This window comes from Peromyscus eremicus, chromosome 23 (genome assembly GCF_949786415.1).
Source record: "Peromyscus eremicus chromosome 23, PerEre_H2_v1, whole genome shotgun sequence".
NCBI lineage: Eukaryota > Metazoa > Chordata > Mammalia > Rodentia > Cricetidae > Peromyscus > Peromyscus eremicus.
The window spans coordinates 10708691-10733275 of record NC_081438.1 but is presented as its reverse complement, the minus strand read 5'-3'; the positions used below and the strand labels follow the sequence as shown (position 1 = coordinate 10733275).

The following is a 24585-nucleotide window of genomic DNA, read 5'->3' as shown; positions in this document are numbered from 1 at the left end:
GCTCTTAGGAGCACTGTGGGTGTGAGCCCAGCCTTGCAGTGCTTCTGGGGTCCAGTGTCCCCCCCAGGAGCCCCCACTCCGTACACACTTACTTAGCTTTGTCCCTGCTGCTAGGGGACCTCAGGCAAGCCTCGCTTCCCTGCCTCATTCCTTGTGAATGAAAACATAACCTGTGGGTCCCCACCTGAGTGGTGGGAGGGGAGCCGAGCTTCTCTGCCAGGGATCTGCCGTCTCAGAACGGGGTGGAGGGCGAGCCTTGTGGTGGTGTATTATTGATCAAGGCTTTGGGGTTTCTTTCCGGGAATCGAAACCCGGTACAAAGTAACCCCGAGAGAGGGGATGCGCCGTCCGGTGTTGCCGACTCTTAAGTGTCTTTCTGGCAGAGGGAGAGGCCTTAAAACCCTTCCTGGTCCTCATCCCGAAACCATCGCTCGGTCCGCTCAGGACAAGGGCTCAGGAGAGGCTTAAAATAACTTGTCTTAGCAGAGGGTCCCCTCAGGCAGGGAGCAGGGCTTCAGGGCTTCGCAGTGAGTGCAGATGGCCCGCCAGGGTGGAGGATCAAGGGCTACCACACTCACACCCACAGGGGAGGACATCGGGGACCAGGAGGCATGGAGCCTGGCACACCCATCTCCTTTGTCCAGAGAGAATACAGTTGGGCTTTGGGGATCTAGCAGCTCACTGGGGTGGACTGAAGAAGAGCAAACCACCCTGTCACCTCCTCATGCTCACCACCACTGTCCCGAGCAACCTGATTTTCCCCCTAAGGGCCATGCAGGCCTACAAAACCCTGGCTCTGACTCCTGATCTCAACCGACTCTTTTTTTTTTTTTTTTTTTTTTTTTTAAGATTGATTTATTTATTATGTATACAGCATGTGTGCCTGCAGGCCAGAAGAGGGTGCCAGATCTCATTGTAGATGGTTGTGAGCCACCATGTGGTTGCTGGGAATTGAACTCACGTCTGGAAGAGCAGCCAGTGCTCTTAACCGCTGAGCCATCTCTCCAGCCCCATTTTTTTTTTTTTATAATTTATTTAGCTTTATTTTATGTGCACTGGTGTGAAGGTGTCAGATTCCCTGGAACTGGATTTACAGACAGTTGTGGGCTGCCATGTGGGTGCTGGGAATTGAACCTGGGTCCTCTGAAAGAGCAGCCAGTGCTCTTAACTGCTGAGCCACCTCTCCAGCCCCCCGACTCTCTTTTTAAGAGCTCCTGCAAAGAAGGCAATATTTTTCCTGTTTTACAAAGGAAGAAACTAAGGATCAGAGAGATTGAGTAAGTTTCCCAAGGCCACACAGCCAGCTACTGAGGGAGGAAAGGTTTGAACTCAGGCCTGTCTGGCTGAAGTTTTCTTCCCTTCTCCTTCCTTTTTTTCTTCCTCCTCTAGCTCCTCCTCCTTCCCTCATCTCCATTCTTTACCAGCTCTTCAGGCACACACACACACACACACACACACACACACACACACACACACACACATACACACCTGGAAGCCCTTAGGGTAGGCTAATATTTTTATTTGAGTTCATTTATTTGCTGTCTTGAGGATTCAGCCCAGGGCCTGGCACATCCTAGACTTGTCATGTGACCACAAGACAGAGAGAGATACTATTGCTACCTGTATTTTATAGAGGAGGAAACAGCCTCAGAGAGGTCCGCTGACTTGGCCGGGTCACACAGCCAGTGAGCAGATCCCTTCTGGTTGCTCTTCCCATACCACTGTGGAGTTGCTCTGGGGAGAGAGAGAGAGAGGCAGATGAGTCAGCCTCAGGGGACACCCCCTCAGGAGGGCCCGCAAAAGGAAGTAGACTGAACGGTGTAGGGGTGGCTGGCTTGTTAAGGATGTGACTGGTGCCCACTTCTAAATGGGAACCTTGGCGCTCTTCATGCTCTTAGATTCCTCCAGAGTGCCCGAGCTAGGAGTGGGGTCCTGCTCTGCCACCCATGGAAGTGAAGAGAGCGACCCAGTTCTGCACCTAAGGCCATCTTTGGGCTGCTGTAGGGGCTTGAGGAAGACATGGGCCAGTGAGACAATAAGACTCCCCTGCAGGGCCGCCAGTGAGGCCACTGGATCTTGCCTGAAGTCTGTCGCTTATTTTGGCTTAAGAACAGAAGCATACAATCTCTCAACACGGGGCACTGTGTTTTCTGCTCAGGGCACTCGTGCCTCAGTTTCCCCTCTCTCACACTGTTAATGGGGTACTTCCTAAAAGCTCTGAGAAGCAGAGGCCACATCCAGCACAGCTGGCTGAGGACAAGCGGGACCTCTCTCAGGAGAGATGTCTTCATTAGGGGTTTCTGTTGCTGTGATAAAGCACCATAACCAGAAGCAGCTTGGGGTAGAAGAGGGTTTATTTCTTCTTGTACTTCCAGATAACACTCCATCACTGAAGGGACTTAAGGCAGGAACCCAGAGGCAGGAGCTGATGCAGAGGCCATGGAAGGGTGCTGCTTACTGGCTTGCTCCTCATGGCTCACTCAGTCTGCTCTCTTATAGCACCCAGGACCACCAGCCCAGGAGTGGTACCTCCTACAGTGAGCTGGGGCCCTCCCATATCAATCATCAATCAAGAACTTGCACTGCAAGGTGGTGGCGCACGCCTTTGATCCCGGCTCTCGGGAGGCAGAGCCCGGTGGATCTCTGTGAGTTTGAGAGAACTTGTGAGATCCAGGACAGGCACCAAAACTACACAGAGAAGCCCTGTCTCAAAACAAAACAAAAAAGAAAATGCACTGTAGACTTGCCTACAGGCCAGTCTGATAGGCGGTGTTCTCTCAAGTGAGGTTCCCTCTCCTGAAAGGACCCTTGACTTATCTTGATAGAAAACTAGCCAGCTGGGTGGAACTGTCACAGGAAAGCCCCAGACCTTTGCCCAGGCCTGGTTATCTCGTGTTTAGATTTTTCACATTGTCCCGAGGTCCCCCTGCTGTCTGAGCTGTCAACGTGAACCACACCCAACCTGGCAATTTTCCTGTCCTCAAGCTGTTTGGGATCTGTCCCATCCCTACAAGGTGAAGCCAAGCGGTTTTGCGCAGGGTCCCCGGCCTGGTGTGTCCCACGCCTTCTTTCCTGTCGGGGCCCTGTTTCCTGGGCCAGCCCGTGGTGTGACTCTCCCCTTCAATCCACTGAGTCCCCAGTGCTGTTTGGAGCCTGGGCTTTTATCAGGCAGGCCGTCTGGAAGACATTCCCGGCTCTCCTGTTTGCAGAAGGATTCCAATTTGAGCTGAAAACTTCCTGCTCTGCACACTTCTGTGAGCGCTCCTAAGTCTCCGCTTAGAGAGAGTTAATGAATCACTTTCCTGCTGTGGGCCGGGAGATAGCCATCACATGGTAATTACTCACTTAGCCATCTGGTCACCTGCTGGGCTGAGTTCTATTCATCTTTGTATCTCTTAGCTTAGGACCTGAAGGTGCAGGGACTTCTCAGGCCAAGGCAGAAATGAGCTTAGCTGGGTTTCTGGAGCCCGGAAGCCTGCAGGAGTGGCCGGCAAAAGGCCCTTGTCAGATGTGAGTGGCACTCTGTCTTTGCTCTAGCACCAGGGGCAGAGTCTCATCTCTTCCAGTAAATACCTGACAGCTCTGGAAGCCCCAGGCCCTGTCTACAGTTGCTGTAGACCCTGGGGTACCCAGGGCAGGCAGGGTACAGACAGCAGGTCAGTGGAGTTGGCAGCCATGGGCCTTGCAGATGGCTGTCTTGCTATCTCCTCAAAACTGTGGCCCACACAGTGCCTCATTTTACCTCAGTTACCTCTAAAGACGCCATCTTGAACCATATGCCTCCTATTCTGAGGCTCTAAGGTCAGCGTTTCAACATAGAGATTTGTTTTTATAGTATGTTTATTTCGTGTGTGTGTGTGTGTGTGTGTGTATGTGTGCACATGCACGCATATGCATGTGCTGTGGCACACATGTGGAGGTCAGAGGACAACCTGCGGGACTCAGTTCTCTCCACCATGTGCATCCCGGGTCGTCAGACTTGGTAGCAAGTACCTTTACCCACTGAACCATCTACACAGCCCCAGGAATTTTTTTCTTTATTGTTTTGTTGAGGGGGAGACGGGTTGAGACTGCGTCTCTCTGGTGGTGTGGCTGGGTGGTTAGAGACAGTCTGTACACATGCTGGGCAGTAGTCTGGGCCGCATGTACATGGCAGTCTATACAGTGGGTACGCTTGGTGCCTCCTGGCAATTCCCAATAGGATTTTTGCCTCCCCCATGCCTTTAAGCCCACACATGTGTTTTCTGATGAGGAACAGATATGGCTATGCCCTGGTCTCCTGGTTACTTTGGTGTGGCATTATTATGGTTTCCAGGTGACAGGCTGGTCAGGGATGGGCCTCAGAGGACAGAACACAGAGTCTTAATGCTCAAGCCTAGGACACAGTGCCGTATCTATAGGGAAGGCCACTGTCCTCACAGGGACCTGCGTGTGACACCCTGGCTCCATTTCTAGAGACTTCATATAGGCTGAGCCAGCTAGCACCAGCCACGGTCTAGGTGACCAGAGCTGCTGGCCTCAGGCAGATGTGGCCGAGAGGAGCTGGGAGGGGACAGCAGGGCTTTTCTCAAGGGATGATCAGCTCAACAATCCTTCCATGCAGCTGTCTCACCCTGTAGCTCTTTGTGGGGGCCAAACATGCCAGCACGCGTGTCAGAGAGGGAGGGACACCCAAGGGGCTCCGCCATGGCTTCTGACACTTGTAGCCTGTCTGGTGGGGTGGCTGTGAGTTCTGGAGTCAAGCCCCAGGCCTTCAGTCCTAGCTGAGAACATACCTGGGTTCTTCAGGCTGCAGCATCATTGCTGTATGTCAGGGTCCTTATGGTCCCCCAGCCAGGTGGGTGGGGACTTGGCGAAATGCTGTGGATCACGTGGTCCATGCTTGGCCAGTCATGACATAGTGATGAGGCTGCGTGCGGACAAGGCTCTTCCACGGAATGTCTGCGGTGAGTGGGAGTCTTGAACTCGGGACGCGGTGTGAATCCATATTGCCTCACTCCCAGCCCAGCAGGTGGTTACCACCACACAGGGACACTGAGGCAGTGTAGCTGTCGGAAACCAAGAACAATTAAATTTCCACAACCTCCCACTTTGCCTGGCCACCTGGCTCTGCCAGAGTCATTCCTCTGGCTTTTATAGGGCAGAGTGCCGGATGTCACCAGATTGTTGGTGGTACCAATTAAAATGAGCAAGCACCCAGCATGCTGAGATGGAGCCTCATAATGGAGGCTCGAAGCCTTAAGCTTCCCGGCCCTCTGCATCTTCAGAGGGGGGGGGATCCTGTCTGTTGCCTCGGGCCCCCCTGCCATGAAATGCCATCTCTTCCTCTGCATGAAGAAAGCCACCGCATCTAAATGGCAGGCGCAGCAGCTGGGTGCGGGCTGGCACCTGCTGCCCTGCTCCGCCAGTCACCCGAAGGAGGTCTGAGATCGGGTGTGCTCTGAAAGTGTTTTATGAGCCAGAACAGTTGACTTCCCAGCCTCCAAGTCAGGGAGGGAACATGGGAGCAGCTGGAAGGTTTATTGTGCTGTTGAGCTGGTGGTTTCTGGCCGTGGTGTCTCCTGGGACTGTCTTAAGTAACAGCATGAGGCCCCATGGAGGAAACCCCATGCTCTCACAGAAAACAACCAAGACTAAAGCCAGGCAGGAGTGTTTGGGGTCCTTCGCGCTTGGGGACCTGAGGGACAGCCCTTCCTTCTGATCTTGGCGGAGTGGATTTCCTGATGTGTTGTCCATTGTCTGCCTCAAACTCCTCTCTCCCTGCCCAGTCAGTCTGAGTGAGAAAGTTCACAGGAATCACAGTGACCTGCCACTGTGGAGTCCCCGCCCCATGGCCCCGTGCTAGGCGGCTCCAGGAATGGGCTTGTCCCTCCTGTGGCATCCGTGACCCCGCAGACTTCTAGGTCAGTGCTTTCAAGATCCTCCTGCAGGGAGGAAACCGGGGTTCCCAAAGGTCGAAACCTGTCCCAGGTCACAAAGGCACGCTGGCACACTGGACCCAAGCATCCTAGCTCTTAGCTGACATGCCTCCCTCAGGAAGTGGGGGTTGAGGGGACAGGGACCAGGGACGGGAGTCTCATCCAAAGTTGGTTTCTGGTTTCGCTTTACCGGAGGAAAGTGTGTGCTGTTCCACGGTGGTGGCCGGCAGCTGAGGCAGCGTTCTGTGCTGTCAGAGTGGCCACCCTGATGGGGTTTTGTTGTGCCATGTCTGTGGGCTAACCCGGCGGCCTGGACAAAGGGCAAGGGGAAAAGCCCAGCTTCCTGTCGTGAGCCACGGCTTCCTCCTCCGTGCCCCTCCCCCACCCGCCTTCAGCACCCTCCCTTAGCCGGCTCCACACTAGAACCTCTGGGCTTGTTTTCCATTGTGGCTATGAAAATAGGCTATGTCAGGAACCAAGATTAAGGCTTGGGAAAGGAAGGACAAGGGAGGATGTGTTTGGAGTGGGGGGACGGCCATAGGCCATGTGGATACCCTGATGCAGGAGCCCTGTGGCCAGTATGGAGACTGGTGGGGACAGCCCAGACTGGAGGCTGCTGGCGCTCATGTCTTTGGTTCCCGGGACCCTCTCCATCTTGTTTACTTTCTGTCAGGGTGTGGAGCTGTTTGTGGAAGTCTTGGGCCACTCATAATGGTGTGCTTGTATAATCCCAGGACGCCGGAGGCTGAGGCAGGAGGATCATTAGGTCAAGCTCAGAAAGTGTGATTCTGTACTCTTGGTGTGGAAGAAGCAACCTCGGACACCCTGGCATGGGTGCTCTGCAGGGGCAGATGCCACCCTGCTCTGTCCATTTGTCACTGGGTCACAGGCTGACACTGTTAGCGTCACCAGAAGTCACTGGCTGCCGTCCTCATGACAGCTCAGTTCTGCAGATCACTTCAAGTCAAGGCAAACAGCGCAAACCCGGCTAGCCAGCTGTCCTGGTCTGAGTTCACCTCCCCAGGGTGTCTGTCATTCAAGGAGCCATAGAACTGGTTGAGGCAGGCTTAGCCAGTTAGGGCGGGAATGGAGAGGACATTGGGGCGAGTTTCATCCTTCTCGACTTTCAGGCCTTTCAGGCCGACGCCTTCATTACCAATTTTGTTTTTTTGTGCTACAACTCCAACCCAGAACTTCATGTATGCTACACGGGTACCTCACTGAGCCACATCCCCTCTTTCAGTGACTCGCCTTACCTGGTAATGAGGGTTTATTTATTGGCTGTGATGTATTTTTTCCCCCAGTGCTGGCAATTGAACGTATGGCCTTAGTCGTGCTAGCTGAGCATTCTGCCACTGAGCTATACCCCCAGTCGGGAGGTGTTTGTGTGTATGTGTGTATTTTGTCTTTGGTCTTTGACTTTGAGATTTATAGTGGAGATTCAAGCAGAAGTTACAAATTAAAAAAAAAAAAAAAGTAGTCTGGGGCCTGGAGAGAGAGCTTAGTGGTTATGAGTACTGGGTGCTCTGGCAGAGGACCCAGGGTTCTGTTCCCAGCACTCACATCAGGGGGCTCACAACCACTGGTAACTGCAGTTCCAGAGGGATCTGGCGCCCTCTTCTGGTCTCCATGGGCAACCGTACTCACATGGTGCATATACTGTAAAGCAGGCACTTGCACACGTGAATAAAAATAAATGATGCTTTAAAAAAGTTTTTAGAGGTGATGACTTTTTGTTGTTGTTGTTTTGGTTTTTCGAGACAGGGTTTCTCTGTGTAGTTTTGGTGCCTGTCCTGGAACTCACTCTGTAGACCAGGCTGGCCTCGAACTCATAGAGATCCGCCTGGCTCTGCCTCCCGAGTGCTGGGATTAAAAGGCGTGCGGAAGGTGGCGTTTTCTAATGGCCAGCTCGTGTGTCTCTAGGACGGGGCTGTGGCTGTGGTAGGAAAAGCGGGAAATGGCCTGTGGAGGTGTGACAGTCTGGATGACAGGCCAGGGAGCGTGTAGTGGACCCGTTTGGTTCCATACATTATGGCTCTGAGTGCACTTAGGGGTGGGAGGGGCAGCTGGAGGAGAGGTAGGGGTTTGGGGTAGCATGGGAAAGGCTCTAGAGAGATTAAGGTTGGGTGTGCCCCACATTTTAAAAGGATGATGAACAGGAGGTGAAAGTCTGTCCCTAAAGAAAGAGGCAGAGAGAGCTGTACCATCCCGGGTGAGCGGCACAGCAGTGCTTTAATTACAGGGTAGGGTGGGGAGCTGAGATTTCGAGGTTGCCTCCGCTCCCCACCCTCCAGGCCTGTGCCGAGGTGTGGGATTATCATCAAAGTGATGGAGAAGGCCTCAGGTACTTTAAGCGGGGGTGGGGGGGGTGGGGGGATGGGGGGTGGTGGTGAGGTGAGGTGGGGGGGGGCGGGCTACTGTCACTTTAAAGGGGTCTGAAAGGGGATAGAGATGAGTGGCAGGACCAGGTGGGGACTAGGGGCGTGTCTTAGTGGTAGACTGCTTACTGAGCCTGTATAAGGCCCTGGGTCCAATCCCAACCCACCAAAAAAAGGGGGAAATGGGAGGAAAGCAGTGGCCCAGGACAGGACACCATATTGCCCGTTTGGTTGGACTCAGTGTTTAAGGGGTACCTGGGTGGTCAAGCAGGCGTTGTTCATGTTCTCGCCTGAGCTTTGCCTTCTGAAATCTCAGCTTCCCACATTCTAGTAGGTGCCTGTGGACATAGAGTTGATAGCCCTTGGAGTGAGTTCTGATTACCACACTGTGGTAGGAGACCCCAGAGCATGGGTGACATCACTCAGCTGGAGGGGGACAGATCCGTTCAGGCACCTGGGTGAGCTAGGGCAGGGCCTCTTAAACTGTTTCTACTTAAAACCCCCCGTTACAGATTTTTAAACATTTATTTACTCTGTGTGTGTACGTGTGTGTGTGTGTGTGTGTGTGTGTGTGTGTGTGTGTGTGTGTACGTACATGTGTGTATGCCCACACCCATGCATGTGGAGGTCAGAGGCCAACTTATGGGAGTCAGTTCTCTCCTTCCCACGTGTGGTTGTGAGCATCAGACTCAGGTCCTCAGGCTTGGCGGCAAGAGCTTAACCCACAGAGTCATCTCAGCAGCCCAAGATGTTTATTTGAGAACAATTCTTTGGTATGTATAATTTTACCATTTATTGAAGATGAAGGCAAATTTCCATCCTAAGTGAGACCAATGTGCTTGTCTGTTTTTACGTGCGGGATCAAATCTTGGCTGAATACTTTACAGTGCAGGATGCAGAGATGCCAACGTTTCCTAGAGCCAATCAATATTTGGAGCTTATAATCAATCCTGAGAACATTGCTTTGCCTAAATACTTAGTTTACAGTGCAGGAGTAAGTTTAGGGTCCTCTCAAACTGTTAGAAATTCTGTCCTAATCCTAAGCCAGAATTGATTTAGTGATTTTTTTTTTTTAATTTAAGAAACTCAGGTTAGCAATTCAAACATCAATGTTTAAAAATCAAACATTCTAAAAATACAATCCAAAGATATATGCTGAAGAATGACGATAGGAAAAGAATTTAAAGTCTTTGTTTTTCTTCTATTTTTTTTTTTTTTTTAATGCCGAATGCCGTTTATTGAAGGAGGGAAGAGGTCTTAAATACAGGCTTATAGCACAGTGGGAGAACCCCGGAGGGCAGAAGTTCGCTACCGATGTTTTACAGTCTTGAATCTAAGCTGTTTTTCTTAATTAAGCCACTACATTCACTTAGGTCACTACCACGATGTAAAAAGTGGGAGCTGGGGAGGGTGGGAGTCAAGGTTGAGGTGGGATGCCAGGCCTCCCTTGTAACAGGCTTTCTCTTTTGGGCCACCAACCAGCTCCCAAATCATGACACAGAGACTTGTTATTAGTTTTGAATGTTTGGCCTTAGCTTAACTCTTATTTTAATCTGTTTCTCCTTATCTACGTTTTGCCGTGGGCTTTTACCTTTCTTTCTGTATATCTTCCTTTCTTGCTGTCTCCATGGCTGACTCGTGGCTGCCTGGCTTCTGGCCCCAGGCGAGGCCCTCTCTTTCTCCCTAGTTCTCTCCTTCTTCTCTCTCAAGGCTAGATTTCTCCTCCTTCTTATTCTCTCTGCCCGCCAGGCCCTCTCCTGCCTAGCTATTGGCCGTTCAGCTTTATTAGACCAATCAAGTGCCTTAGGCAGGCATGGGATGAGCCTGCGCGATGCGTGATGGGTGAGAGCAGCTGAGTGTCAATCCAGCACAGCAGGGACTGTGCCCCTCAGGCAGGCTATAGCACGTCTCCAAGCTTGGGTCCCCTCATTCATAAAGAGATAGCCACACCAAGACTGCTCTTTGGTACTGTCGTGAAGTTGAAACAGGAGCCTTCCTAGTGACCACAGGGCCTGGAGTATTCCAGGGGGAGGCTTGGTAGATGGCCACCTTTATGATTGGTTGGTACTGGATTCGGCAAGAAATCCCAGCTGACAGAGAGACCATCTTGCCTTGGCTGGATATGTGGAGTGTTTTGGGTAGGACTGTCAGCTGGTGATATTATAGATGGTTGTCCCTGAAACCGGTAACCACAAGGTGGGTTTGTCTTGGAGACTCCGGCCATGTGGTGGGGGCAGGAGCCAGGTTTGGAGGTTTATTCTCTGACTCAGGCTCCCTGAGCCTCCCCAGGCTGCTTGCATTGCACATCTTGGAAGCCTAGCACCCTCCTGCTTCAGAGGTGCTGGGAAACATCAGGACCGAGAGAAGCCTGCAGGACTGTCCCAGACTACCCTTCCCTGGTCAGGGAGCTACTTAAATTAGTCTCATCCTGGCAGCAGGAGGCAGGAAGTGGGAGCGGACCACCCCACCCTCCTGCTGTGCCCTTCCTGATCCCTTCAGCCCGGCCCCAGATCAAGTGGCCTCTAAGTCCAGGCCCATTGTACCTGCTGTATCCCCCTGGAATCCACCCAGGCCTCAAGCCTCCATCTTGATCAGGGATGGGGCGGGTGTCCCTCTGCGCAGCTGGGTGGTTGAGCTCTGTCACTTGGTTCTTCCCAAAGCAGAAACCCTCTCCCACAGCCGCCCACCCTGCCCGCTGGGAGTCCAGCCCAGGTCCCGCAATTACAGATTCTATGAAGTGCCTGGATATGGCTCAGCGATCTCCCCCTCCCCGTGTTCTCGATGCGGGTGGCAGCGCTGTGTTCCTGCCTGGGGCGGCTTTGAGTTATTCGAGATACGGTGCAGGGCACAGTTTCTCTCTGGAAGACTGTTATGATTGGACAACTCTCTGGTGAAATTGGTGGTGGCTTCCCAGACTCCGCTGGGTTAGGGCACTTGCAGATCCCCCCTCATGTTCCGCAAGTGTCCCCCTTGCTCTTTGGCTGGACAACAAATACAGGAGCTGCAAATGGAGTGACCTGCATACCGCTTAACTGACGTCTCTCCGGCCACTGTTGCTGCCCTTGCTGGTGACTGACTGACTGACTGACTGACTCTGTGTGTGTGTGTGTGTGTGTGTGTGTGTGTGTGTGTGTGTGTGTTACAGGTAGTCATCCCCACTCAAGATGTGTGTAGAGTTTGCTCCCATTTTACAGTCAAGCTTAAGGAGGTGTGGGAGGAAGGCATCCACCTAGGCAGGCCTCGAGCCACAGGGTCTGTCCCTTCAGCAAATGCTGGTGAGCCACCTTGGAACTGGTGGTGACCTCAGAGCCCTGTTTTCTCTGCTTTAGACCAAGTCCTTAGTCCTCAGAACAAACAAAAAAGAAAGAAGAGAAATGGATGTGGGCAGGTCATTGGAAAAATGGGAGGAAGCCGGGGATGGTGGCACACGCACACCTTTAATCCCAACACTCAGGAGGCAGAGGCAGGCGGATCTCTGAGTTTGAGGCCAGCCTGGTCTACTGAGCGAGATCCAGAACAACCAGGGCTATACAGAGAAACCCTGTCTCAACTCCTCCCTCCCCCCCCCCAAAAAAAAAAGAAGAGTAAAGACGGGAGGAGAAGATACCTAAAGTCTAGGTGACTTTAGAAAGGTCCGTCTAGGAGGTGGCCCTGATGCAGAGTTCCTCTCAGGCCGCCTGGCAGCAAGGACCTGAATGTTGTTGACAGCCCGGAAGCTTAGAAGCCTAGTGTTGCAGCCATGTGTCCACCCGGGTGCTCAGCTGTCTAAACTGCCAGATCTGATGGACTGCTGAGGTACCTAAGTTAGATACGGGGAGGTTGTTTTAACTACTAATTATTACACAGGAATAGACCACACAGACAGTAAGTAATGCACAGTGAGCTTCATTAGATCTCAACTAACAGTAAATAGTGCACCTTTTTTTTTTTGGAGATACATGTGACTTGTATTTTTAGCACCAGCAACTTCTGTTTTTGTTTTTTGTTTGTTTTGGTTTGGTTTTGGTTTTCAAGATAGGTTTACTGTGTGTACATGCCAGGGCTCGTGCGGGGACGAGGATTTCCTGTGGGAATCGCTTCTCTCTTTCCACCATGTGAGTCCAGAGATTGAACTCAGGTTGTCAGGCTTGGCTTCTGGTGCCTTTACCCAGTGAGCCTTCTCGGCAACCCTGTGTTTTGTTGTCGTTTGTTTATTTGAGACAGAGCCTTACCATGCAGCCCCTGACCGACCTGGGATGTGTAGCCCAGGCTGGCTTCAAACTCGGAGTTCCTCCTGCCTCTGCCTCTCAAGTGCTAGGACTGGTCTGGTTTTGTTTTTTTTTTGAGGCAGGGTCTCACAACATAGCCCTGACTGGCCTAGAACTTTCTTTAGTTGTCCTGGCTCAGTTCCCGGCGACGAGGCTGACAGGTGGGCAGCGCCGCACCCGCTTCCTGTACCCACCCGACTCTCGCCGTCCCCTCTGTCTCCACTAGTCTTCCTTTGCTGTAGGCCCGGCTCCTTTTCCTTCCAGCATGGAGCTGATCCCAGAACACAGCCACATTGCACTGTGCCCAGTCACACAGCGGCCACACACAGCCCAGCTCCTGGAGACCCGAATCTGCCGTATCTAATCTGGGTTCACTTTGCAGAGCGATGAGTTCCTAACGGTTGTGAGAAAACGGGGTTTTGGCGAACTGGCAGAGAATCACAATAGGATTACCATCTCCTCGTTCACCCGGTTCAGGCTGGGTTTGTAAATCTATTCCAGTTGGTGACACCAGTCGGAGCTGGCTGGGTGGGATGGGGTAGGGAGGTAGAGTGCCCGGCCGGGTAGATGGCTGCTGTTTCTGAGCACAGCAGGTTTAACAAAGGCAAGACCAGGTCTCATGTACCTTCCCTGTGCGCTTACTATCTGAGATGGAGTCACAGCTTCACCACCAGCCCCTCGAGTCCTCTGGGGTAAGGAAGAGATTCCCTCATGTCCATCTGACCGGAATAGCCCTGATGAGACCTGCTTCCCTAGAGCAGTCTGCAGTTTGAACATGGAGGTCTCGCTCAGCCTCCAGCCTGCTTGTTTCTTATAATTGTAGCATTCAGTCTATGCTGCTTGGTCCCCCCCCACACTACCACCGCCTTCCCTCACATCCGAGCTCCCCGACCCTGCCATTTGGAGACTGCCTGCCCCCACCCCCACCCCCTACCATCTCTTAAAGATGTCTCTCTTTAGTAGAATGCTACTTCATTTCATTTTCTTTCTCTTACTCGCTTAGCTCTTGTGGAAAGTCAGCTGGGTGACGACGATGGAGCTCGGCCCTGGCTAATGGCCTGGAGCCGCTCCAGGCCACCGGCTGCATCGGCCCGCACTTGTGGGTGGTCGTCAGCAGCGAGCGTGATATCTTCTCTCTGTGGCTCTCAAGGGTCCCCTCTTCTCACGAGCTCGGCTGTTCACACTTGGCTGGCCTGCCTCGTCATTTGCGATCATGGTCGTCGTCATGCAGACCCTGAAGCGGATCTGGAGCCTCACCAAGGCTCGATTTTTATTAGTATTGAAGCCACTCGGCCTCTAGGCCAGTCGGCCATTTCAATCTGTTACCTAGTGGGTCCCCCCACCCCCCATTTCTATCTGGAGACTGGGCAGTGTCCCAGAATGTGAAGGGGCTGCAGAGCCTGAAGCTGGGGATGGCTGGGAGAATTCTTCAGCTTTAGGAGTCTGTGTGATGGAGGGGCAGGGTGGTGGTGGTGGAGGTGCCCACAGATTAGTCTGGGATTTTAATGTTTCCTCAGTTGTGTAGGTTTCTTCAGCAAAGGGAGGAAGTTGATATGACTGCTGAACCACTTAGAACGAAGTTCTAAGCATTTTTTTTTTTTTGTGCCGAGCCTCAATTTCTTCATCTGTAAGACGGTGTTGCTGAACAGCTAAGTCAGAGTCCGTGTAAAGATTAAACAGGAGGGTCACTGTATTCAGTCACAAGGGAGGGGTGGAAACTTAGTAACAAAGTGTCAGGGCTCCGTCATCCACAATAAAGTGGCCACACCGCAGGTGGTGTCCTCTTGAGCCCCGAGTCATAGAGGAAGGTCTCTCTCCGAGCCCAGCTCTTCCTCATTCTGAATTCTGACTTCCTCTTAGGGATTGGGAGCTGATTTTCTGACTCCAGCGATCCTGGGCTGAGCATCTGAAGATAGTTAACTTCCTTCATGCCCCCCAACCCCCTACTCCCCACCCCTGTGCACTCTAGACAGACATCTGAATCTGAGGATGGTTAACTTCCTTGATGCCCACCCCACCCCTCCCCCACTCCTATGCCCTGGACAGTCAGTCAGTCAGGAGCTCCCTTCCAGGCCTCCAGAGCGGGTCTCCTTTATAATGTCTCCTTCAGGCTGCTGTCCTACTAGATTGAGGCAAAAGGAAGAGAACTCAGCTCACGCCTGGCCACTGACCACCCAGGGTTTCAGCTCCCTGGAGACATGGACTGCTCATTGTGCCCAGACATCCAGGTCTTTTAGGACATAGACTTCCTCCTAATGTCACTTTCTAGGGGTACCTGTGCCCTGACTGCTGCTTTTCTGAACAGAGTGGCTTGCAGCAGCCCCAGATGCACCCCAGATGCTGGCAGGTGCAGCATTCACAGAGCTGGGTCCAGGCAACCCTCCTGGCAAACGACCCTGGTAGCCGCTGGGTAGGGACTGTGGATCAGGCAGGGCCCAGCTGCAGCCCTGTATTGGTGGAGTTTGAGCTAGTCCTGTCCTGGGAGTATGCGTTGTCCGCTGGCCTCCTGCAGGGGCCCAAAGGGCTCTAGTCCCTGAAGTCGGACTCACAGTATTTTAGGTGCTTCCAAGTAATCATGACCAGATAGATGTCTGTACAGATGCTGAGGTCTCCACCAAGGAGCAGCGAATGGGGTAGTGTGTATGTATGTGCATGTGCACATGTGTGTCTTTGAGCCCTTACATGTTTGAGATATTCTGAGCACTCTGCAAGGCAAGTGCCCAGTCAGTACTAGGATTAAGTGTGAGGTGGTGATGAGCATAGAAACCCACTGTGTGACACACCCCACCACCGGAGAGCAGGTGTTACAGGTCCAAGCTGGGCCTGGAAATTCATGACCTGAAGAAGGTGGTGTCATGTAAACAGACGGTTCTCTCCTGCTGGCCAGTTCCCGAGCAACCATTCAGAGGCTTATATTAATTATAAATACTCAGCCGGTAGCTCAGGCTTATTACTAACTAGCTCTTACACTTAAATTAACCCATAATTCTTATCTATATTTAGCCACGTGGCTTGGTACCTTTTCTCAGCACAACATTCTCATCTTGCTTCCTCTGTGGCTGGCTGGCGACTCTCAACTCCACCCTCCTTCTTCCCATCATTCCCAGTTTGGCTTTCCCCCCTAACTTCCTGTCCAGCCTCCGGCCTGTCAGCTTTGTATTAGCCGATGAGAGTCATACATATTCATAGTGTAGAAGAGGATCGTTCCACAACAGTATCATGTATGGATTACCAAACCATAGGGGACGACAGGGACCAGACGGCTCTGCTCCCGGAATGGCATTGAAGCCCATCAGCGTGGCTGTGGTTGGCCTCTGGCGTGAGTGTGCCATGGCAGAAATGGATCTTGTGGTTTGATACAGGTAGAGTGAGCAAAGGTGGGCTTGGACCGGATGGGCCCCGTGGCTGTGGGTCCTCGGGCGGCCCACTGCCGAGATACTGGAGTCTTGGGAGAGCCAGCAGCTTGGGAGTCCACACCTGTAACCCATAACCTTGTCCTGTCAGAGGCAGCGGAGGGGAGATGGGAACTCAGGCTCCCTCTCTGACCTTGGGGAAGTCCCTTCTCTGCCCCACAGTGCCCCCACTCGGCGGATGGCGTCATAACAGCAGGGTCCAGCTCCTGGGGCATTTGTGTTCTGTAACTACCACCTGCTGAGCCCTTAGAACAAAGCGTGGTCCCGAGGGGCTCCAGTGGGAGTAAATACCTTTACTGTTGCCAGTCCCCTGCCTCAGCCTTAACCTCTTTGCGACTCGTTAAGCTTCTAGATTTCAGAATTCTCTTGGGTTTTCCAAGTATACCTTGTTCGCTGCCTGTTTATGCTTCCTGCCTGGGCTCCCCACTCTCTACCCCTCTCCCCGTTCTAGAATGTGCTGCTTATCTGTCTTCCAAGTGCCAGGATTGTAGACATGGCTAGTCCCTCCTCTTCTGTGGTTTGGGGGGGGGTGGGCACTGTAGGCAGTACCACCTGCCGTGCCCGTGACACCCTTGGTCTCCTTTCCCAGCCTCCCCCTGCCTGCCCCCTTCCCCTCCTCCTTCCCTCCAGACTCCCCAGGGCCAACTGTCTCTGCCCTGCTCCTGCCTCCTTCCTCTTCCTCTGTTTATTGCTTTCGACCTTCTGGCCCTTCGCCGCCACCCCCGCTCCCCCTTTCCCCGCAGACCTGGCAGGGCAGGCTGCACGGACGAATCCCTTTGGATTTGCCACTCGAGTCCCGGTCAGGTGGCCTGCAGACAGAGTTAGAGTTGGCACACAGCTTTATCCTGACCACTTCCGAGCCAGAATTTCTTCTAAAACAGCACCTGACCGGTGAGCCGTCCCGCGGAGCCTTCTGTTCCTCCTTGGGCCCGAGTAAGCCTTTGGCAGGACAGGCGTTGAGTTGGTGCCAGCCATCGGACCCAGGAGGGCCCTGGGCCAGCTTGACCTTCCTAGAGGCCAGCGTGGTGTGTGCCTAGCTGTGCCTTCACTACAGGAGCTGATACCGGGGTCCACTCCCCACCCCGTCTCACAGCCAATTACCAGAAAACAGAGGCTTGGAGGAGGGCAGCGTGCTTCCTGCCTGCTCCTCCGCCTTTTGCCCCTTTCCTGCTCAGTTTCCACCCGGGGGTCCTTGAAGCGCCACCCGCACAGGAGTGGCACGGCGCCACAGCCCCTGCAAACACCCCCCCGGCAGCCCTCTGCTTTATTTTCCCTCCTCAAGTTTTGCCCATGGAGTGGGACTCTCAGCGACAACTGGCAAGCAGTTCCGTGGCTGCTCATTGTCATTCTGGTGGGCTCCAGTTTCCAGAGGGCTCCGTCCGGGTGCTTTCTGGGTATTTGCATTCATTTCTGCTGTGCCCAGAGCACAGCTGGCGTGGGTCCCCAGTGCGTGGGTGGGGAAACTGAGGCCCCACGGAGGAGGACTACCGACGGTAGCAGGGGAGCACATGGCAGGGGTTTTCTGGGACCGCAGAGGACATGTGTGCTGGGTGTGTGTTTAAGAGCGTGTGAGCGGACGGCGGTTGGAAAGGCAGAGTGTGGTGGACTTCCCAGCACCGGTCAGGTCTGAACTCTTACATCAGGCCCAGGCAGCTCCCAGGCCTTTTACCCAAAGCTACTTCTCCAGGCCTCAAGGCCAGCAGTGGCTGCCTTGCCTGCTGGGTGTGTGCGCGGGCAGCGCAGCCCCTCTGCTGCCCACCCGCTCCCTCTCATCCCTCTCCCTCCCTCGCCTCTCTTTCCCCAGCTTTATGGCTGGCATATGGAAGCCCTTTCTATTTATCCACTGCACCAGGATGCTGCATCGTGCTGTGCTCCAGCGAGCGGAATCCTCAGAGTCCCTGCAGGGCCATTTCGGAGGCTGCATGCGAAGCAGCCAGCTGTTTGCAGGGAGCGTCCGGGCCCGTCACATCAGCGTAGCGGCGGCATGGCCATCTGTGCACTTGGGTCATCCTGGGCTGTCTGCGTCTCAGGGATGGAGGCGGTCCGTGTTCTGTCAGTCTGGGTGGTTGTTTTGCGTCCTGGTGCTTTTCATTCCTTCCCTCCGGTCTCCGATAACTTTATGGTCACGGTTCTGGGCCCTTGGCCAGGGCTAAGGGAGGACTTCTGGGGAGGGGACCACACAGATCTTTAGTGGTCAAGGTCTTTATGTCTGTCTGCTCAGCCCGATTTTGAAAGGAGAGCTCTGCCCAGGGCACTGGCAGTGGAGAACACACTGTTTGCTGCTAGGGAACGTTCCCCCAGGCTTACAATGCCAACTTCCCAGTGGCTGAGTGTCCCTGAGCCTCGCCTCCTCTGTCTTGTTCCAAGCTGTGGGTGTCAGAGCCAGGGAGACTGTATTTCTGCTGTCCACTTGGACCCTGTCCCTACGTCTCTTCGCGTTTCCAGCTGCCTCCCAGACAAGTGGAAACGCAGAGGGCCAGCTGTTGTCCTTGGAGGAAGCTGAGGAAGGCCAGCCCCATGACCGTCCCCTGCTGATGTCATCCTGGCCCCTCCATCGTGCCTCTCGTGGTATGCCTTGCTCCTGGCCATCCAGGTCATCTGGAAGGTGCCTTTGTGCTCCAGGCAGGGACGTAGTCAAGTCCCAGGGGAGAACGCTGGTGGGGTCTTTAATAGTCTGGGTTGGAGAGGGTCTGCCGCAGCACTCTGTAATGAGGAGCTACACTGGGGGTGATGTTGGATGAAGCCAGCTCTTTTACCTGGAGATGTGCTGCCTAATTCTCATGGGAAGCTCTGTGGGAGGAGGCTGAACAGGTCTTGTCACCAGGGTAGGTGGATGTCAGTGGTCACTGGGGCTGGGGCTGCATAGCCAGGGATTCTGGAGCAGATTCAGGGAGCAAGTCCTCAGCGGGGTCAGGGGCTAGACCATGCACTGTGGCGACACACCGAGAAGCCACAGGGCGTTCTCTGCTTACTTCCTGAGATCAGTTCCCCATCTGAACTTGCAGGCCACTCGTTCCACCCTCTCAGCCTTGACATGTCCCTTCTGCCCTGCCGTGGGGCCCTTAATTGTCCTTTCCCTCTGGAAGGCTGCCGAGCCCCTGAGCACAGCTCATACAAGGCACAATGGGCCCTCGGGAGCTGGAGCGACTCCAGCCTCAGAGTCCGGCAGCCAAGCAGGCGCAGGCAGGGAGTTGCAGCTCAGACTGCGAGAGCTTTTGGACCTGAAGCCACCAAAACCTCCACATGAAAGGGCTGGGAGAGCTAGTGGCTCCCTGCCCACCACTTACGACCTTTCCGTAATCCCTAAATGCCCTGCCCAGCCACCTGCATGGACTGAAGGAGGCTTTATGGAATCACCTGTGGCTTCCCTGAAAAGCCCTTCGGTGACCCAGGTTACCCAGAGCCTTTCAGCCCTGTCCCCGTGGGAGAGCCGCTAACAGGTCCCAAGCCTTGCCAAGTTCTGCGTTGTGTTCTCCACGGTGAAGGGCTGAATGAAGGGAACAAAGTGGGGGGAGGCGCTCGACTGCCCACCCGGACATGTGAATAAGTATGGCTCCTTTCTGTGCTTTTAGAAGGGTCTGTATACAGAGGGACCGTGTCGAGCCCCTTAACACCCCTGGGCACCGCCTAGTGCACTGTGGGTAAACGCTGCCAGGTCCTGTGCCCGGCTCTGTGCCCTCGGCCTCTGGCCACCTGTTGTTCAGAATTCCGTGGGAGCCCGTGGGCTTCAGGGAGAGATCCTTTATGTCACATCGGTTCTGACAGATTTGCTGATCCTGTATGCAGCGGACTGACACTGTTCTGGGCTCTGGGGACACCGCAGTGACCATGACAAAGGCCTGTGTCCTCAGAGAGCTGACATTTAGCCAGGGGAACAGGCAAACATGCCAGGTTCTGAGCATTCACTGGGCCGTGTGGGGTCAGGGGTCAGAGACAAATGGCCGTGGGACTACGCAGAGGAGCCAAGGGCAGTCGGTCCTGAGACAGTGTGAGGATGGGAAGCTGAAAGGCCGGAGAGAGCTGGCTGCTTAAAGATCCTTTAGGCCAAAAGTTCCAGAGCGAGTCGGTCCTGAGACAGTGTGAGGATGGGAAGCTGAAAGGCCGGAGAGAGCTGGCTGCTTAAAGATCCTTTAGGCCAAAAGTTCCAGAGCGACTACGGAGCCAGAGTGGTGAATGGGTAGATGACCTGAGGGGGGCCATTTTAATTGGAGTGAGTGCTGAGGGGTAAGTGCTTAGGGTTTCCCAGGGAGGCAGAAGATCAGTACCAAATGGCTGTGTGTGTGTGTGTGTGTGTGTGTGTGTGTGTGCGTGTGAGCATGTGGGGTGGGTATACCTGCCCATACATACATGTGTGGAGGCCAGAGGTTGTATTCCAGTGTCTTATTTGAGACAGGGTCTGTGCTGAACCTGAAGCTCATGGGTTTGGTTTAGACTGGTTGGCCAGGGCCCCCAGGACCTACCTGGTACCCCGTCTCAGTGCTGGGGATATAGCCCCACCACAGGCAGCTGGGCATCTGAGTGAGGGTCCTTGAGCTTATCCACAAGCACTGTACCAACCGAGCTGCCTCCCCAGCCCTGCCTTAGTTTTCTTAAGGTTAACTGGGAGGTTCACACACACAGACACACACAGACACACACACACACACACACACACACACACACACACAGATATACACGGACACAGATACACAGACACACATAGAGACACACAGACATACACAGAGACACACATAGACACACGCACACAGACATACACAGACAGGTACGCAGACACACACATAGGGACACACAGACATACACACAGTAATACACATACAGACGTACAGAGACACAAATACATAGATACACACACAGAAATACACAGAGACACTCAGGCACACATAGACATGTACACAGACACACATAGACAGACATACACAAACACATAGATACACTCAGGCACACGTACACAGACACAGATGCACATAGACACACACACACACACACACACACACACACACAGTCTATTTCTCTGATATAGAAAAGGCCATGGGGCAGAACAGCTAAAGGACAAGTCCATGGAAGGGGCTGGGCTGGTCCAGGAGAGATGGCTCCAGCTGTGGCAAAGCAGAAGGGCCAGTTTAAGAAGAGAGATTACAAAGACAAGTAGTTGACACAATTGCATCTATTTTATACGTTATCTGGTGCTCATTCGCAACATGGCAGTGGCCGGCAAAGGGAGAGCTCCAGGCAGGACTCTGTGGGGAATCATTTTGATCCTAGGGGTGGGGCCTGTCCACTTCCTGAGGCCCCGCCTGCCTGTGTTGATTCAGCTGTTCCCTGAATCTGCTGTTAGAGGCCAAGGACAGCACACACTCAGCACCCCCATCCTGCCTCTTTACAACCAGCCGGTGGTCCTCTGTGGCAGATCCCCCAATTCTAGACACATTTACTCACATCTGGATGTGGTGTCAGCTGCAGAATGCAAAAGGTGTTCTCCCTAGTGAGGGAGAAGCCATTCTGTGTTGGTGATGTGCCTGTGTATCATTCCAGAACAAAGCCGAGTGGCTTCGAGATAGGTTGGTGGGCAAAGGGAGAGGCTCCTGTGTGCTGACAGTGTTCTGGTCATCTTGGAGCAGAGCAGCCCAGCTAGGCAGTGTTGGTGGGAGCCCTCGGCCCCCAGCACACAGCGCAGGAGCTGCTGACCCCCTCAGGGCAGCGCCTGAGTTTGGGGTTGTTTCTCAGACCACCTGCATCTGCCTGTCTGCTTTTGTTGATTCGTTAGTCAGCTCGTGGTTTTTGTTTGTTTGGCAGTCTCAGGAAGATCAGGCTGGTTGCAAACTGTAGCAGAGGATGACCTTGAATTCTCATCCTCCTGTCTCAACCTCCTAAGTACTGGAACTACACATATGTGCTACCAAGCCCAGTTTCAACTTATAGATATGTGGTGCTGGGGGTTGAACCTGGGTCTCTGAACATGCTAGGCAAACCCTCTATCCACTGAGCCACATCCTCAGCCTTTCCTGTTTTCTTGTGGTCGTTGCTGCCTACCTGTAAACACATTGACGCTCCCAGTTGCAAGCTCAGAAGGACCAGCGTCTTTTCCCAAGTGGTGCTGAGTCTCCTCTCTGCTCCAGCATCGATGGGCAGTGGCTTCAGAGCCTCCTCCAGAGGCCCTGTGTCGGGGTACTGGCCGCCTCTGCAGGTGCTCCTGCAGAGGGTGGGTCATGGGCTGGCCAGGAGCCTCCAGGGGGTCTGTCCTCGGATGCCCTTGAGCAAGGCAGACTGTTGGTTCCAAGTCACGGTTCGTATCTGGGATAAAATGAAACGCGTGTGCCCAGTTGAAGTGGAGCTCAGCAACACATCACCCTAGAGCTGGAAGTGACGCTGTGTGCTTTCGTCCCTGTTCCATTGGCGCTGTGCCTTCTGTCGGGAGCTTCCTACCTGCACTCTGTGCTCACAAGCACGTGCACGCACACACTTGTGCGCATGAGACTTGCTCCAGAGCTGTGACCAGCAGAGGAACAAGGCGTCTGGGTTAGACAGGGAGAAAATGAATTGAGCAATCTGGTTCTCCACGACCACACCTTACAAGGTGTCCCTAGGAGGAGCCCAGGGTCGACACACTGTCGTTTGCACGGCTGTCGGGAAGCGACCCGTGTTTTCCAGTAGCACGACCCCCTGCATAGGGAAGCTGGGGGCGCTGAGGATGCGGCTCCCACGTGGGGCGCTTGTCCGGTGTGCACAGGTCCCTGAGTTTCATCCCCACCGCGGGACTGGGGGGGTGGTGTGGTAGGATGTTGGGGGGTACTAGACGTAAGCGATGGAGCTCAGCGTTGGGGATCTGCAGGTTTGAAGCTGCGAGCCTAAGATGCAGCCCTGGGAAACACACCTTCCAGAGAGCTTGAAGACAGAGCACACTGGTGGGTGAGGGTCCACAGAAATGGAAGGCTCAAGCAGCTCGTGGGAATGGAGAAAGGTATTATTATTAGGGGAGTTTGTTTGGGGGGGTTCTTCTTTTCGAGGCAGGGTTTCACTGTAGCCCGTGCCTGTCATGATCCTCCTGCCCCCGTCCCCAGAGTGCTGGGATTGCATCGGGCCGCCGTGCCTGGTCTAGTGTGGACTTCTGAGAAGGTAAAGCTTGTGACCCGTCATCTGACCTCTAGGTATTTATTTACCGAAGGAATGAGAGCGCACGCCCCACAGCAAGCCTGGCGCCTCAGCAGCTCACCTGAGTCAGTGTCTGTGGGTGTCGGGAGGTGGGGGGACACCGTGGGTTACAAAAGGGAGTGTGCTCAGCAGTGCAGAGCTGACGCACGACTCCGCGCAGATGCACTTCACGATGGTTATGGTGAGAGGAGGCAGGCGCATGAGCAGACTGGGCAATGCCTTAAACAACATTCTCAGCCATGCAGAGTCGTCAGGCAGGGTAGCCGCTGAGTGGTCCTCTGGGGTAGGACAGGAGGCAGAGCAAGTGACGGCTCTGTCATCCTCTTACTTAGGTTTCTTATTGGTGGATTTTGGGTTTTTTAAAGGCGGAGTTTCTCTGTGTTGCCCTGGCTGTCCTGGAACTCACTCTGTAGACCAGGCTGGTCTTGAACTCACAGAGATCTGCCTGCCTCTGCCTCCCGAGTGCTGGGATTAAAGGCGAGGCCACCACACCGGGCTTTATTTATTTATTTTTACTTTATTTTTTCGGTGCCAGGGGCTGACCAAGCTAGTGCTTTCCTGGTGTGTTGTGTCTCTGGCCGACTGTTACTTTTGATTCATTCATTCATTTAACTAATTAATGTGTTGGGTTTGTTTGTTTGTTTGTTTGCGGGGGAGACAGGGTCTTGCTATGTAATGCTGGCTGACCTGGAACTTGCTATATAGACCAGGCTGGCCTTGACCTTAAAGAGATCCACCTGCCTCCACCTCTGCAGTACTATGATTAAAGGCATGTGCCATCATCATACTTGGCTTATTTTTAGTATTTAATTATTTACTGTATCTATTTGTGCACGTGTGGAAGTCGGAGGACAGCCATGGGAATCAGTTCTCAACTTCGTCCGTGTGGATCCTGGGGGTGGAACTCAGGTCATCGGGCTTGGCAGCAAGAACCTTAACCCTCTGAGCCACCCCACCAGCCCTACATTTTATTCTGAGGCAGTTTTCGAGTCTGGGTGGACTTGAACTCGCTCTATAACCCAGGCAGGCTTTCTTTCACCTTGCTCTCTTCCTGCCTGGGCCTCTCAGGTAGCTGGGCCTCCAGGCCTGTGCTGCCCAGCCCCAGCTGGTTTAACTTCTTGATTTAGCATCTGCTTTCACAGGTGTGCACAGACATCATACCTGGTGGGGCTGAGGGTGTAGCTCAGCGGTAGAGCACCCATAGGGCCCTGGGTTCCATCCCCGACAACACCAAAAAACACAACTGCCAAGCCGTACACTTTAAAATACGTACATTTTAGTGAGTGTCAATGGTCCCCTCTGTGTGCTTTTTATAAGTTTGTGGAGAGAGCCTTGTGAATGGCCGTACCCAATGACCCTGGTCTGCATTTCCAGGTCAGAGAGATCTTAGAGATCTGCCCTCCAGACCTGACCCCTTCCGTCCTAGCCTGTGTGGCAGTGTGCACCACACATCTGCTCTCTTTCCATCGGCCATTGCAAA

At 53.6% G+C, this 24585-nt stretch overlaps 1 protein-coding gene across 1 annotated transcript in view; it reads left to right on the top strand.

Moving 5' to 3' along the window:
• Window positions 1–18250: 18250 nt before the first annotated feature.
• The window catches only part of Tpcn1 (two pore segment channel 1), a 34066-nt gene continuing 27731 nt past the window's right edge, over window positions 18251–24585 (top strand). Inside the window, exon 1 of the mRNA XM_059249048.1 lies at window positions 18251–18524. Within this exon, the coding sequence (XP_059105031.1) occupies window positions 18491–18524 (34 nt within the window). The 5' untranslated portion in view covers window positions 18251–18490. The remainder of the gene's footprint in view (window positions 18525–24585) is intronic.